This window comes from Balaenoptera acutorostrata, chromosome 5 (genome assembly GCF_949987535.1).
Source record: "Balaenoptera acutorostrata chromosome 5, mBalAcu1.1, whole genome shotgun sequence".
Lineage (NCBI taxonomy): Eukaryota > Metazoa > Chordata > Mammalia > Artiodactyla > Balaenopteridae > Balaenoptera > Balaenoptera acutorostrata.
The window spans coordinates 61,550,485-61,563,919 of record NC_080068.1 but is presented as its reverse complement, the minus strand read 5'-3'; the positions used below and the strand labels follow the sequence as shown (position 1 = coordinate 61,563,919).

The 13,435-nt window shown below is 34.4% G+C and overlaps 1 protein-coding gene across 6 annotated transcripts in view; it reads left to right on the top strand.

Moving 5' to 3' along the window:
* Window positions 1-13,435, top strand: part of ADGRL3 (adhesion G protein-coupled receptor L3) — an 846,510-nt gene that overhangs the window by 740,508 nt on the left and 92,567 nt on the right. For all 6 annotated transcript variants that reach the window (XM_057547223.1, XM_057547222.1, XM_057547220.1 and 3 more), the window contains one exon: window positions 9,781-9,990. In XM_057547223.1, coding sequence (XP_057403206.1) covers window positions 9,781-9,990 — 210 coding nt within the window. The remainder of the gene's footprint in view (window positions 1-9,780; window positions 9,991-13,435) is intronic.

Here is a 13,435-nt window from a genome sequence, read left to right as displayed (position 1 = left end):
TACCTCTGTTTAGTTCTAAGGGGCTTAGTATAATTGAGTCTACAAAGGAAATATAGGAGAGGATCTGTGGTCCTCCCCACTGTTAGTAGTATTGTTAAGAGCATGGAGTATTTGGCCAGCAGTTAGGGTGATCAACCTTATAGAGAGCCAACCAGGAAACAGCACTACCAGATCAAAAAATATACTTAATATGCAATAAGTAATTATGCACCTATGTGTTATTACTACTTAAAAGTGACAATTAGAAGTATTTAATGCTAATTAATAGTAGTGCTAATAGTGTGAATACCTATAACAATATTTTTTAAATGCTTCTTTCCATCCTCTGATACAGCAAAAGTCTCTATTGAATATTTAAAATTTCAGGCTATATTATTGCACATTTTATAAATGTGAGAATTAAATAAGTTAGTACAACAAAATAATTAAACAGATATGACCTATATTTAATAAAAATAACTATGACATGTTTTTTCTATGTGTATTTTTCATTTTTTTTTAATAAAGTTAAAACTGAATATAGTCAAAAGTAAAATTCACTTTGACCTGAAGTTCTGATCTTATCAAGCCCATATTACATTGATTCCTGGTGTCAATCCAATAGATGACATCAAAATAAATATCTTCTCAACAAAAGTGTTCAGCATGGAGTGCTTAGGATTTTAATTAATAGCTTTACTTAGTAGCTTTTTAGACTTGTAGGAATTAGTTCCCAGCTCTCCAGAAATGCCCATCCACTTTGTATGTATAGGCTTGTTTTGATAAACCAGCTGTTTGTCAGTTTGTTCTTTTGCATCTGTGAATTCATCATATGAGCTGTCCATGTCCAAAATGTTCATGATTTATAAACACTTCCAAGCACATTGGATGTCAGCATAATCTTAGACACTATCAGGGATAATGGTTTTAGAGCACTGAAATAGTTGTACTTTATGAAGTAAAGACTGGATCCCAAGCAAGTTATAGTTTTAATAAAGAAATGATAAAGTCCTATTAACATGACTGTCCTTTTCTGATGACATTTTTTTTTGTAAACAGTCTTAAATCCCCAAAATAAATCATGTTTTTCACTGTAATGATTTTTTTGTTCTAACCTACACAGAAGTCCATGCAACTCAGGTAGAATAAGTTCATCTTTCTCCAGGTTCCCTATAGCCTCTTCAGAGCTCATCAAACAGTTTTAGAGAAACATATAAGTGTGTCTTATTGTAATATTTTTCTCCATTCTCATCATATATTTCAAAGTTAGAGAAAGACATTTTTCTTGTCTCACACTTTGGAAATATGATTTTACAGGTCAGTATTTTAACATCTTGTCTATGGCCAGCCCCAGTAATAGCCATCTTGAAGGCACATATCTCAGGAGACTATCTCCTTCCATTTCTAGAAAGTTAAAAGGCTCATTAAGTACTTCTACACTGTCAGTCACTGTTAGACTGAGGAACAAGTCCTGAGAGCAGGTGAGGGGATTAAGAAGAGACGGGGTCAGGAGGGTGGTGTACAAGCACACACACTTTATTTCCCATCAAAACTCTTTTTATAGATTGCAGTAGGCAATACATATTTTTGTTAAAATCACAAGACAGAATCATCGGACAGTATTTCCTTAATGTTGAAGTTACAGTACAAAACATTCTGCGAACCAGAATATAAACATGCGTGAGAACAGACTGTGATTGCCGAAACATGCCAAGGACAAACTATAGTTAGAGAAACCGCAAGCAACCTCACAGGCCAAGACTCATACCTTCTCTAGTAACTCTTTCGGGTCCTGTCAAGAATTAAGCAGGACTTTGCCATGCTTTAAGCTGCAAGGACTGTGTCAGCTTGCAGCTGGTTCCCGACACTACACATTTTGAAGAAACTGAAAAGTGACCAAATAATTTCATTATGAAACCTCATTATTGCAGGTAAGCACATCACATTCCTTTTTAGCAGCCTTGTCTACAAGGTGTACAGCACATTTAGTGGGTAAGAACCGTTCATTTTCTTTTGTAAGAAGTTTATAGGCTGAATGGCATTTTCCAAAATTTACATTTGCACTGTCCATCAACTATGCAGATAGATGAGCAAAGTCTAGTTTATTTATGGACAAGGTTATCAACAGTCTTTTGTTTCGTGTCTTCTGAAGTTTAATCAAAACCTTTATGGAAATCAAGAAGACAATTTGAAACTCCATTTTTCAAATCAAAATGCATAAGAGCTGGGGGAAACATTATTTTGTTGCTATGATCCAACACTTCACTTTATATACTTTAGAAAGCATGATCTGACAGAATCAGCTCTACACTGTAAGGAAGCGAAACATTGGTTATCAAAATTTCTCCTTTTATTTACCCATAGGACATTTCAGTTGCAACCTCTGAATCAGGAAAAGTAACTTTACTCAGGTGCAAAGACAAATAAAGGGAAGAAAGCAATAATACATGTTTATTCTTTGGGAATACTCAGGCTTACTCCACTACCATTAATTTCAACTGAACATTGGTACCTTTCGAGGGGAGGTTTAAAAAAAAACGTAAAACAAAAAACCCCACTTTTTATCCTACAAAAACTTGCCTGTCTTATCCTAGATTTGTGAGATTCAACCTCCATACGCACGTTCACAGTCTTCTCATGCCTGGTCCCAAATTCATTTCCACATTTTGTGTAGCATGCTTTGTTTTGGTTATCTCTCTAATCTAATTTCATGTATCCTTCCATGTATCTTTAAAATAACACAGTTGTTTAGCATTCCTTTTCAGTATTGTCATGTTATTATATTATATTGTTCTCAGTTTCATCAATGAACTCTTAGAAAACAGTCACAATAGTAACAATGTTAAAAATTAATTTAGCACAATCTTGGTACAAAGCACAACAGTTAATCCAAAGTCAAAGAGAAATTTAGGATCACAAGACCCTGAAGTTGCATACTTAGGTTTCATCACTCAGAATAATACAACAATGTCTGATTCTCTACTAGGAACTGCAAATCATGGTTTCCAGCATCAGTAGTCAGGGAAAAGAATAGCAGTAAGTCACTAAGGAAGGTGGATATTCAATGCCACAGACATTTGATACTAAAAATAGTGTTGCTTCCAGCCTCTATTTTCTAGACTTCCAGCCTCTATTTTCTAGACTATCATATGGATTTTGTACTTTTCTTTCAAACTTCTGAACCCATCTCTGATCTCTCGAATAGTTTCATGTCTGGGAGAGGATTTTCCCAGGATAGAAAAATTTAATGCTAAAACTAAGACATTCCTGAGCAAACCTGGATAGTTGGTCACGCTACCATTAATACTATATCTACTGCATTACTAGTTGAATGATCTGGGATAAATTACTTATCTGTGCTTCAGTTTTTTCATCTGTAAATTGGAAATAATAATAGTATCACATCACAGTGTTTTATAGGACTAAGTGACAACCCTAATAACATAGATAAGCACTTCTAAAAGAAACTGATATTTTGAAAGTTATGTGTTAGCTATCATCATCATCATTATTATCATCATCACCATTATCATCATCACTGTACTTAACTCAGAAATGTTAAAGATGAAATTTTCTATCTTCCCAGCTTCGTTTTCTACCCTCACCCCAGATACTCCTAAAATCTTTTTCTTATTTACTACTTGATTACTTCATTTACTTTAAAAATTTCTAATTGGTCAGTAATTGTTTTTTGGTTATCAACTTTACTTTTTAAAAACCTATATCTGTATTTAATTCTCAACTACTGTAAGATACTTAGTTTCCACATTTCCTACTATTTCCTTTTCTGTTTCCTCTATTAAGGTAGTTGTGAATCTGGTTCACCAAATATGGTGAGATTAAAAATTTTTTTTTTCAATTCAAAGCAAGAAAACTTCAAATAACTTAGAGTATACAACGCTGTGCTTCTGAAACCAAAGAGATGTTCTGAATAAGTTCTCTTGAATTCAAAGGATAGTTGGATATGAATATTTTTGTGTGCTTTTACTTGCCAGTGGTTCTCTCTCAGCAATTAAAGCTGGAAAATATTTGACTGATTTTTTTTTTCAACTTGATACAAATTTGGAAATTATTGCTGAGTTATTTTGGCTAACTTGCTATAAAAATCATAAGAAATGCAATCATATCATTCTTCTTACTGTGTTACTCAACTTTGACCTTCATCCTATTACTGCAAAGAGAATTCTAATTTCCTCAGACCATTGAGCCCTTTATTTTCCCAAGCATTCATGTGGTGACCTATGTGTTTGATGATCTGTTAGAGCAATGCAAGAAACTTATTTCACAGAGTTCTTACCACATTTATCAGAAAATAGGCCTTTCATAACCCTACTAGCTTCAGTGAAATTCCTGAGTCAAAGCAACGCCTTATGCTGATGTGATACATTGGTAGCAAAGTGAGTGCTCCTACATTTGCAAAGAAGAAAAAATAAAACTCATTTAGCTATATTACAAGTATTTCAGAACAAGATATGTTTAAGAGGCAATTTAAAAATCATATTATTATGCCTTAACAACTCTGACTCAACATTAAAATAATACATTTTAATGCAGAAAGTAAAATAGTTCTTGAAAATTACTGCCCACAATTAATAATTATTATAGGGTGATTGTTCAAGCAATGTCTGGAAAATGCAACTTTCTAAGATTATAAAAAAGCCAAAAACATCCAGAGGGGTTCAGAATTAATTCATATAGTATGTGTATCTGGAAATATACAATATATCTGGAAATACTTAGGCAGTTAAAATGGAAAACATTTCAAAATCTATTTCTCCATCTTGTTTGCTGACAAGATGCTTTTTGGACAATAAAGTTAGAAATATCAAGATTTACATAAAGATCTTAGTGTACGCAGGTTGAGTTATTTTTAAATCATGAAGCAGAAGTCACATTTCCCTATTCCATGAATTGGGGCTTAGTTTCATTAAATGTACCTATTGGTATATTTGAGGGTTTTATACTGACAGAGTGAGTTTCACAAAACATCATTGTTTAAGCCACCTTTTTTTCCTTCATTGTGGTACTCACCCCTTTTGTGGTATTTGAATTACTCAGTAACCCCACAGTGACAGGACAAAGCAGATTCATTGAGGTGAAAATAAAAGGAAAAATCAGAAACTTTCTGTAGCTTTTACAAAATATCTGGCATTTCATATGTGAATGTAAGCTTCACAGGAAGCCTGAAAAATGAGTATTGTTTTCATAAAAATTTCTTTCTGGAGTGGATAGAGTCAATGAATTTCCTGAAAGTATATTCTGATGAATCATTCTGTCGTTCTGCTTGTAGATTTTCTCTCACAGCTCCCCATCTTCTTTAAGAAATTAATTTCCTTGAAGTTTATGATTCTTTATTTTTCTAATTTTTATTGGTGTATAACTGATTTACAATATCATGTTAGTTTCAGGTATACAACAAAGTGAATCTGTTTTATCTCTATGTGTATGAAGTATCTGATACTTTAAAGGGTAAGTAGTTGTTCAAGTTGTCCAGTTGCAAAATTGGAGCGACAAGGTTAAATCCACATCTTCGGACTCTAATCATACTTACTTTGCAGTCCTCTTACTTCCACACATTTTAAGATATTATGGTGTAACGACCTCCTCATTCTCCAGCTTTAATTTTCTTTATCTTTTACTGAAGATTTTAGAGCAGGTAGTTTATGAACCAAAGAACCCCAAAGATTGCAATGGGCAGCATGATACAACTTTTAGTTTATAATCTAAATCCATTGCAGAAGTGGGGTGGGTAATTAAAGAGAGATTCATTTATTCAGTTCACACATTAATTGTGCATCCACTCTGTGTGAGGCAGCTTTCTAGGATCTGGGGATACATTGGTGATAAAACAACTTATTCTCTTGCAGAGTACTTTCTAGTAAAGGCCACAGATGATGAAGAATTTTTTTTTTTAATTTTATTGGAGTATAGTTGATTTACAATGTTTTGTTAATTTCAGGGGTACGTTAAAGTGAATCAGTTATACATATACATATATCCTCCCTTTTTTAGATTCTTTTCCCATATAGGCCATTACACAGTATTGAATAGAGTTCCTTGTGCTATACAGTAGGTTCTAGACTATGTATTTTATTAATATTTCTTGTTTATGTAGAAAACATAAATAAGATATATTAATAAAATATATAGTCTAGGTAAATGTTAAGAGGAAAAAAAAATCAGGAAAAGTAATAGAGAGTCAGAGTGGGTAAATGATGTTTGCAATTTTAGATGAGGTGATTCAGAAAAACTCTGTGAGAAGGTGACATTTGAATGAAGAACTGAAGGAAGTTAGCAAGTAAGTCACAGCTATTTTTTGGAAGAGAATTCCAGACCAAGGGAACATCAAGTACAAAGTCTCTGAGGCTGGAATGTGCTGGATGTATTCAAAGGCTAGAGGAGGCCAACTGGGGTAGAGTGAACTGAATGAAGGGGAGAATAGGAAATGTTTCACAGGAGTGCAGATCTTATAGGACATTGTAGACCTTTGTAAAGACTTTGGTTTTTACTTTTATTGAGGTAGGAGACATTGGATGCCTCCATCAATGAATCTTATTATCTGGCTTGTATTTAAAGAGAATCTCTCCATCTTGTTGAACAGAGAGGAAAGGGGGATGGATGAGGGTCAAATTAGGGAGATCATTTAGGAGGCTGTTTAAAAAAAAAATCAGGTAGCTCTAATCAATTTGGTGCAATTGAGGTGAGGAGCAGCTGTCAGATAGAAGACAGGAGCTACAAGGTTTCTTGATGGATTAAGAGTAATGTGTGAAAAAGAGGAATCAATATGACTCTTAAGTTCTTGGCCAGAACACTTCAAATAACGAAGTTGCTGTTTACCGAAATGAGGAAAACCGAGGGAAGAGTAGATTTGGGAGTGGGGGGTGGGAGTGGAGGGAGAACCAGGATAAGAAGGGACTCAGTTTTGAACATGTAATGTTTGATATTGATACTTTTTAAAATCCAGTGGGGATTAAATGGATACTAAAACTATACTGATGTAAGAGGGTTCAGCTCTTAGACATTTGGTTTAAGTGGAGTAGTGTTATTATAACCATTCAAAAACACATATTTATTAATCATTTTTTATGTGTCAAGCCCAATACTAAGTGCTAGGATATAATAATAAGATATAAGACTAATAAGACCTCAAGTCACATAATGGTATATAGTTCATGTCAGGGGTGATTGAGTTATAGAGTACTCAAAACATGGAACCTTGGAAATAGGAATACTTGATCCATTATCACATTGTTAAAACTATACTTAGGAGTTTTATTCAATTGACCATCCTCTTGAAGGGGGGTTGGTTTTTATCAGGGCTTGGCCTCCTGAAAGTTCTGTTATGACAGACTATTATAAAGAAGGCTAAATTCATAGGTCTTGTTCGCATTTAATGTCCATTGTTCTTTTTCTTTCATCTTACTGATAAAATTCAAGTGGTGAGTTATATTCGATCACAGTATAATACATATAAGGTAGTTGGTGTTTATGTTTTCTGAACTAGACAGTAATACCTGAAAGATGATTACTAATTAATTGCTAGACTTTTTTGTTCTTTCTTTGAGCGTTATGTACTTTTTGTACTGTTGTTTTGACATTTGGTATTCTTCTCTTAATAACTCTGTGTGGGGTTTTTGAAAGACCTACAAAGGCACTGAGTAAAGTCAATACATTTCTAATAATGCAACTACCCAGGAAAAGCCGGAGTTATTTGGTTTCTTTCTTTTTTTTTTTCTTTCTTTTTTAGTGTTTTAGGTCTTTAGGATATATTTGAGAATGTATTATACCTGCCATTATGGAAGACTGCTGTGCTGAACGCTGGTGCTTGATACTCAATTACAGCATCTTTCCTTTGAGTCAAAGAAGAGAGCAAATAGCCCTCTGTTCAGGGAACCGGGTAGCACTAACCACTCTCCACTCTCCAATAGTAAAAGTAATTTAAGCTATCAGAGACCCAACACTACTTTAGCAGTGTCCCCTGGAGAACAAAGCAGTTAAAGCAAAATTTCATGTGGTTTTCTTTCATGATTTGAGCTCCTTCCGAGAAATACATCTAGAGTTATGCAGGAATAGTTTGAAACTGTTTCATCGACATTGTCCTAGCAGAGTTCTTTATCAGATAACAACTGTGAAGTTGTATCTAGCAGTATGCGAAGTGCTGTGATTCAGGTTACAGCATGGTGGCTCACTTGTAAGGAGAATTTCCACATTCAGAATAATCTTTGTATGAAGTTTATATAAAACATAAAGGTACAAAGTTTGAATAAAAACAAAAATAGAAAACCTGGATATTTATGTATTTTTTTAAGGTGAGCTAACAATGTGGGAGACAACTAAATGTAGTAACTTCCATCCTAAAACAAAAATCAATGTGTATGATCTATACAGTTGTAAAAGATGTCAGTTAGAAACACATATCTTTGTTTTCAACTAAAAAATTTCCCATGCACATGTCATGCTTTCACTACTTATGCATATATCCATAAAAATCAATGTCATTGATTTGTGTCATTTAAAATTTTACATAAACGGTATCATACTGTATAGATACTTCTGCCACTTGCATTTTTTAAAACCTAATATTAGATTTTTGAGAAGTATCTATGTTTGTGACTATAAATCTAGAACATTGATTTTCTACTCCTCTTTTGAATATCATTCCATAAATATCAACCATTATTTATGTATTCCCCTACTGTTGGAAATTAGGTCTTTAAGAATTTTCAAGAAACCTAGGAAGAAAAGAGGAGTTGACAGTCATAGACAATTTCTCGATTCTGCTCCAACATGTTGGCACACCGATGTGTTGGGCTACCATACATTCTAAAGCTTCACAAAAGTGGTTTCGGACGGAGGCAAACTACCATAGAGTAGAAATGGAGTTTTGAATCTTAGAACAGAGACAGAAATGAGATAGTGGACAAACCAAGGAACGTGGCAGGTATGAAACTCACAGGACTGTAACAGAGCCACATAATGTAGTTTCAGTGTGGAAGTTTTCATGAGCATATTTCTTTTTCATGGCTCTACTATCTCTTTTGGGCTGCTATCGGGTATAGTAATTCTGAATACTTATTTTCCATCTGTGTATAACAGGTTCTATTCATGCAAAACCTTTCAGGGATCAAACTTCTTGATCTCCTTAAGCCATTCAATATGAATATAAATCCAGTGACTATCCTCATTCTTTTATATTTTCTACTAAATAAATGGTACACATATGTGGCTGTCCGTCAGAATTAACTGGGGATCTTTATAAAATTACATACTTTTATGAACTCAACCTTGGAAATTCTGATAAAGGATTCAGAGGACAGAGGAATTGTATTTTTTTTTATAAAAATACTTCAGTGATTCAAATAAATTTCAGTTGTGATACCACTTTCCTAAGTGTATAACTTAATTTTTATATAGAGTATTCCCTAGCAAGAGTTGTAAAAATATTAACCTAAAAACGTGATGTGGGGTAGAAAACCGAAAAGCTTTACCTTGAAATCTTTGGCCAGAATTAAGTTGATATGCTTCAACTGAAAATGTACATAGTTGAAAATGTACAACTGAAAATGTACATAGCTAAGAAAGGTACAAACACTATTGACAAACTGATTTACACCTCACAGAAAAGATAAAATGCTTTACCTGTGGATTAGAAAACCCAAATAATTAAGTTATCTTATTCATTGCATGTGTGGAGGATATTTAGTACATTATTAAAATCATGCTTCATGAAAACAGGCCCTTATAAACTTTGTAGTTGGTTATGCATAATTGCAACTTATGGCTTTTCTATTGTGTTTCCAGCACAGTGATGCGGTCCATGACCTTCTTCTGGATGTGATCACATGGGTTGGAATTTTGCTGTCCCTTGTTTGTCTCCTGATTTGCATCTTCACATTTTGCTTTTTCCGTGGGCTCCAGAGTGACCGTAACACCATCCATAAGAACCTCTGCATCAGCCTTTTTGTAGCAGAACTGCTCTTCTTGATCGGGATCAACCGAACAGATCAACCAGTAAGCAATTTATTTTGGTATTAGAAAAGAATTTCTCCACTTACAGCTTTCTAATACACAAAATATTCTTGTTTGAAAGTATCCTCTCTTCCAGTTGTCTAAGATAGTTACTAATTTTGAGATCTTATTTCCTTTTTCATATCCATTGTCATAAGCAGTGAATATATGGATGTATGAATGTACATTTCTTCACAAATTCTGTTCAAAAACTTGCCTTTCTAAAGAACTGTGTTTCTTCATTAGTCTTTTTCTTTAATTTTTTTAATCACAAAGCTGAATATTGAGAAAACTTAAATCATTTGGGGAATGGAGGAGTATCTTTTCCAACATGTAATTGTTATTCTTTGAAGTTTATAATATATTTTTTTAAAAAAACACTGGAAATTATATTGAAAACTGCATGGCTAACATGAGTTGGTTTTTTTTTTTTAATCTTTTTTTTGTAACATCTCTATTGGAGTATAATTACTTTACAATGGTGTGTTAGTTTCTGCTTTATAACAAAGTGAATCAGCTATACATATACATATATCCCCATATCTCCTCCTTCTTGCATCTCCCTCCCACCCTCCCTATCCCACCCCTCTAGGTGGTCACAAAGCACTGAGCTGATCTCCTTGTGATATGCGGCTGCTTCCCACTAGCTATCTATTTTACATTTGGTAGTATATATAAGTCCATGCCACTTTCTCACTTCGTCCCAGACTACCCTTCCCCCTCCCCATGTCCTCAAGTCCATTCTCTACATCTGCATCTTTATTCCTGTCCTACCCCTAGGTTCTTCAGAACCTTTTTTTTGTTGTTTTAGATTCCATAAGCATGTGTTAACATACGGTATTTGTTTTTCTCTTTCTGACTTACTTCACTCTGTATGACCGACTCTAGGTCCATCCACCTCATTACAAATACCTCCATTTCATTTCTTTTTATGGCTGAGTAATATTCCATTGTACATATGTGCCACATCTTCTTTATCCATTCATCTGTCGACGGACACTTAGGTTGTTTCCATGTCCTGTCTATTGTAAATAGAGCTGCAATGAACATTGTGGCACATGACACTTTTTGAATTATGGTTTTCTCAGCGTTTATGCCATTAGTGGGATTGCTGGGTCACATGGTAGTTCTATTTTTAGTTTTTTAAGGAACCTCCATACTGTTCTCCATAGTGGCTGTATCAATTTACATTCCCACCATTAGTGCAAGAGGGTTCCCTTTTCAACACACCCTCTCCAGCATTTATTGTTTCTACATTTTTTGGTGATGGCCATTCTGACTGGTGTGAGGTGATACCTCATTGTAGTTTTGATTTGCATTTCTCTAATGATTAGTGATGGTGAGCATCCTTTCATGTGTTTGTTGGCAATCTGTATGTCTTCTTTGGAGATACATCTATTTAGGTCTTTTGCCCATTTTTGGATTGGGTTGTTTGTTTTTTTGATATTGAGATGCATGAGCTGCTTGTATATTTTGGAGATTAATCCTTTGTCAGTTGCTTCATTTGCAAATATTTTCTCCCATTCTGAGGGTTGTCTTTTCGTCTTGCTTATGGTTTCCTTTGCTGTGCAAAAGCTTTTTAAGTTTCATTAGGTCCCATTTGTTTATTTTTGTTTTTTATTTCCATTTCTCTAGGAGGTTGGTCAAAAAGGATCTTGCTATGATTTATGTCATAAAGTGTTCTGCCTATGTTTTCCTCTAAGAGTTTTATAGTGTCTGGCCTTACATTCAGGTCTCTAAGCCATTTTGAGTTTATTTTTGTGTATGGTGTTACGGAATGTTCTAATTTCATTCTTTTCCATGTAGCTGTCCAGTTTTCCCAGCACCACTTATTGAAGAGGCTGTCTTTTCTCCGTTGTATATCCTTGCCTCCTTTATCAAAAATAAGCTGACCATATGTGCATGGGTTTATCTCTGGGATTTCTATCCTGTTCTATTGATCTATATTTCTATTTTTGTGCCCGTACCATAAAGTCTTGATTACTGTAGCTTTGTAGTATAGTCTGAAGTCCAGGAGCCTGATTCCTCCAGCTCTGTTTTTGTTTCTCAAGATTGCTTTGGCTATTCTGGGTCTTTTGTGTTTCCATACAAATTGTGAAATTTTTGTTCTAGTTCTGTGAAAAATGCCATTGGTAGTTTGATAGGGATTGCCTTGAATCTGTAGATTGCTTTGGGTAGTAGAGTCATTTTCACAATGTTGATTTTTCCAATCCAAGAACATGGTATATCTCTCCATCTCTTTGTATCGTCTTTAATTTCTTTCATCAGTGTCTTATAGTTTTCTGCATACAGGTCTTTTGTCTCCTTAGGTAGGTTTATTCCTAGGTATTTTATTCTTTTTATTGCAATGGTAAATTAGGGTGTTTCCTTAATTTCTCATTCAAATTTTTCATTATTAGTGTATAGGAGTGCACGAGATTTCTGTGCATTAATTTCGTATCCTGCTACTTTACCAAATTCATTGATTAGCTCTAGTAGTTTTCTGGCAGCATCTTTAGGATTCTCTATGTATAGGATCATGTCATCTGCAAACAATGACAGCTTTACTTCTTCTTTTCCGATTTGGATTCCTTTTATTTCATTTTCTTCTCTGATTGCTGTGGCTAAAACTTCCAAAACTATGTTGAATAATAGTGGTGAGAGTGGACAACCTTGTCTTGTTCCTGACCTTAGTGGAAATGATTTCAGTTTTTCACCATTGAGAACAATGTTTGCTGTGGGTTTGTCATTTATGGCCTTAATTATGTTGAGGTAGGTTCCCTCTATGCCTACTTTCTGGAGGGTTTTTTTAATCATAAATGGGTTTTGAATTTTTCAAAAGCTTTTTCTCCATCTATTGAGATGATCATATGGTTTTTCCCTTCAATTTGTTAATATGGTTTATCACACTGATTGATTTGCTAATATTGAAGAATCCTTGCATTCCTGGTATAAACCCCACTTGATCATGGTGTACAACACTTTAATATGCTGTTGGATTCTGTTTGCTAGTATTTTGTTGAGAATTTTTGCATCCATGTTCATCAGTGATATTGGCCTGTAGTTTTCTTTGTTTGTGACATCTTTGTTTGGTTTTGGTATCAGGGTGACGGTGGCCTCATAGAATGTGTTTGGGAGTGTTCCTCCCTCTGCTATATTTTGGAAGAGTTTGAGAAGGGTAGGTGTTAGCTCTTCTCTAAATGTTTGATAGAATTTGCCTGTGAAGCTATCTGGTCCTGGGCTTTTGTTTCTTGGAAGATTTTTAATGACAGTCTCAGTTTCAGTGCTTGTTATTCATCTGTTTATATTATCTATCTCTTCCTGATTCAGTCTCAGAAGGTTGTGCTTTTCTAAGAATTTGTCCATTTCTTCCAGGTTGTCCATTTTATTGGCATATAGTTGCTTGTAGTAATCTCTCATGATCTTTTGTATTTCTGCAGTGTCAGTTGCTACTTCTCCTTTTTTATTT